Source organism: Amphibalanus amphitrite, unplaced genomic scaffold (genome assembly GCF_019059575.1).
Source record: "Amphibalanus amphitrite isolate SeventyFive unplaced genomic scaffold, NRLGWU_Aamphi_draft 000936F_arrow, whole genome shotgun sequence".
NCBI classification, from domain to species: Eukaryota; Metazoa; Arthropoda; class Thecostraca; order Balanomorpha; family Balanidae; genus Amphibalanus; species Amphibalanus amphitrite.
In genome coordinates this window covers 141,971-144,949 of record NW_024882430.1, presented here as the reverse complement: position 1 = coordinate 144,949, position 2,979 = coordinate 141,971, and the positions used below count along the sequence as shown (strand labels likewise).

The 2,979-nt window shown below is 49.8% G+C and overlaps 1 protein-coding gene across 1 annotated transcript; it reads right to left on the bottom strand.

The window, feature by feature from the left end:
• Window positions 1-1,440: 1,440 nt before the first annotated feature.
• On the bottom strand, window positions 1,441-2,979 carry LOC122368295 (tubulin beta-4B chain-like). Its single transcript, XM_043342102.1, has one exon. It carries the CDS (start codon window positions 2,873-2,875, stop codon window positions 1,532-1,534), a length of 1,344 nt encoding a protein of 447 aa, XP_043198037.1. The 5' UTR covers window positions 2,876-2,979; the 3' UTR covers window positions 1,441-1,531.

Below are 2,979 nucleotides of genomic sequence, written 5' to 3'. Positions count from 1 at the left end.
GCACGCTGTGGTATATGCTGCTTTGCGCGCAACAAATGCCGCACTTTCAAATAAAGTCGCTAGGAACAGCGGAGATCCCAAAAAGTAAACAAAAGTAAAAGTCTAATATCTTGAAAACCGGTGAATATTTTTCGATGAAATTTGGTAGATATTCGTTTTTGCTCTTTCTGAACCGAGCGACATCACTTTCATGCCAATTCATTAACTTTTTTGAAGGTGGGAGGGTCCCTTTAAAGGGACACTCCCACCTTAACATTAGTTTTGAGTTGAGATAGCCAAATTGGTGGCCATGGCCTGCAAATACCGGTTTGGGCACTCACAACATCGACAAATGCTTTAATTCGGAGATATGGAATTTCAAACTTGCAGTTTTCGGATTCTAAGGGGCTAGTGCATTGGTATGCCCCCTTAGAATTTGTGACGTCAGCGGAGATCTAACGATTTTTAAATCTTTTACTAAAACGTTTGGTAGCACGCGGTGGTATATGCTGCTTTGCGCGCAACAAATGCCGCACTTTCAAATAAAGTCGCTAGGAACAGCGGAGATCCTAAAAAGTAAACAAAAGTAAAAGTCTAATATCTTGAAAACCGGTGAATATTTTTCGATGAAATTTGGTAGATATTCGTTTTCGCTCTTTCTGAACCGAGCGACATCACTTTCGTGCCAATTCATTAACTTTTTTGAAGGTGGGAGGGTCCCTTTAAGCATTTTAGTGTCCGTCGATTGACGATCAGCATAGCCTTGAAATCGTCGGTGAAACTCTCTTTGCAACCGACTCATTCTGCACATTCATCCTCCGAACTACATAGATCGATCTCCCCGCGGCGCTTCGCACGGTGCCTACCGAAGGTCACGGCAGATCGCTCAGCCGCCCTGCTGTCACCTGCCGCTACGGGTTCCCTGGAACCTCCGCGGGCCCGCCTGCACTCCACTGTCCGGCCGCGCGCAGGATGACACCGTTGCAACGCGTGGGGCGGCCGCGTCACATATCCGTCACGGCGCGTTACGCCACCGGGCGGCCGGCGCGTCCTGCGAGCGGCACCCGACGCGCGAGGACGGACATTCATTATCTGATGCGAACGGCGCTGATCCGCGTCGGCTCAGCTCGTACAGGCGACACTTTCGCCGACCCCGTCTGGTGATGGCACACTGCTCGATGGGGCCCTGCTGGGAGTGCCGGCTGGCCGCTGCTGCGTCCCGGGAAGTGTGCAGGATTCGGGGGCCCTCCGGCCGACAGACGGCGGAAATTGTGACGGGTTGCGCATCACCTGTTCGAGGAAATCGGACCATGCATACCGGTGCAGCTGTGGGCGGTGTAATGGAACCCCTGAGGTTGTATGGTGATGAAATGAATGAAGCTCTCGTGGTAAGACATGCTGTCGTTATTATAGCATTTTTAGATTAAATAATTTTTTACAATATTTTTCTTAAACACAAGCATGTTGCAGACAATGTATTTTTGACACGCAGCACAAAAATTTATTGGGTGGACGATACACGTGAGATTTGGACAAAATGGGGGTGACGAAACTACTGTTCGGCGCCCTCTTCCTCTTCTTCTTCGTCGAATTCTCCCTCCTCTTCGGCTGTCGCATCCTGATACTGCTGGTACTCGGAGACGAGGTCGTTCATGTTGCTCTCGGCCTCTGTGAACTCCATCTCGTCCATGCCCTCGCCGGTATACCAGTGGAGGAAAGCCTTACGCCGGAACATGGCGGTGAATTGTTCTGATACACGTTTGAACAGCTCTTGAATGGCGGTGCTGTTGCCGATAAAAGTGGATGACATTTTGAGGCCGCGGGGAGGGATATCACAGACGGCAGTCTTGACGTTGTTTGGAATCCATTCGACAAAGTAACTGCTGTTTTTGTTTTGAATGTTGAGCATTTGTTCATCCACTTCTTTCATAGACATGCGTCCACGGAAGATGGCAGCGACGGTGAGGTAGCGGCCGTGGCGCGGGTCGCAGGCGGCCATCATGTTCTTGGCGTCGAACATCTGCTGGGTGAGCTCGGGCACGGTCAGCGCCCTGTACTGCTGGCTGCCGCGAGAGGTGAGGGGAGCAAAACCGGGCATGAAGAAGTGAAGACGGGGGAAGGGCACCATGTTCACAGCCAGTTTCCTGAGGTCAGCATTCAGCTGGCCTGGGAACCGGAGGCAGGTGGTGACACCGGACATCGTAGCCGAAACGAGATGGTTCAGGTCACCGTATGTTGGCGTTGTCAGTTTCAATGTTCTAAAGCAAATGTCGTACAGAGCCTCGTTGTCAATGCAATATGTTTCATCTGTATTTTCAACGAGCTGATGGACAGAAAGTGTCGCATTATAAGGCTCCACAACTGTGTCGGACACTTTAGGAGAAGGTACCACGCTGAAAGTATTCATAATTCGGTCAGGATATTCTTCACGGATCTTAGAAATGAGCAAGGTGCCCATACCGGAGCCAGTACCTCCACCCAAAGAGTGAGTCATCTGAAATCCTTGAAGGCAATCACAGCTCTCCGCCTCCTTTCGCACCACATCTAGAACGGAATCCACAAGTTCCGCTCCTTCAGTATAGTGTCCCTTTGCCCAGTTATTTCCGGCTCCACTCTGACCAAAAACAAAGTTATCTGGGCGGAAGATCTGTCCGAACGGACCGGCTCTTACTGAGTCCATCGTTCCTGGTTCCAAATCAACCAGGACCGCTCTTGGAACATATTTGCCTCCGCTAGCTTCATTGTAATATACATTGATTCGTTCAAGCTGCAGGTCCGAGTCACCATGGTAAGTTCCTGTCGGGTCGATTCCATGTTCGTCGGAGATTACCTCCCAGAATTTAGCACCGATCTGGTTGCCGCACTGGCCAGCTTGTAAATGAACAATTTCGCGCATTTTGAATGTTTTGTGTAAATAAGGGAATTGAAAAAAGTTTAATGGCCTAGCGGCAACTTCTCCGTCAAAAATTAATTCGATTTTAAATTTTTGGTTCTCAGACG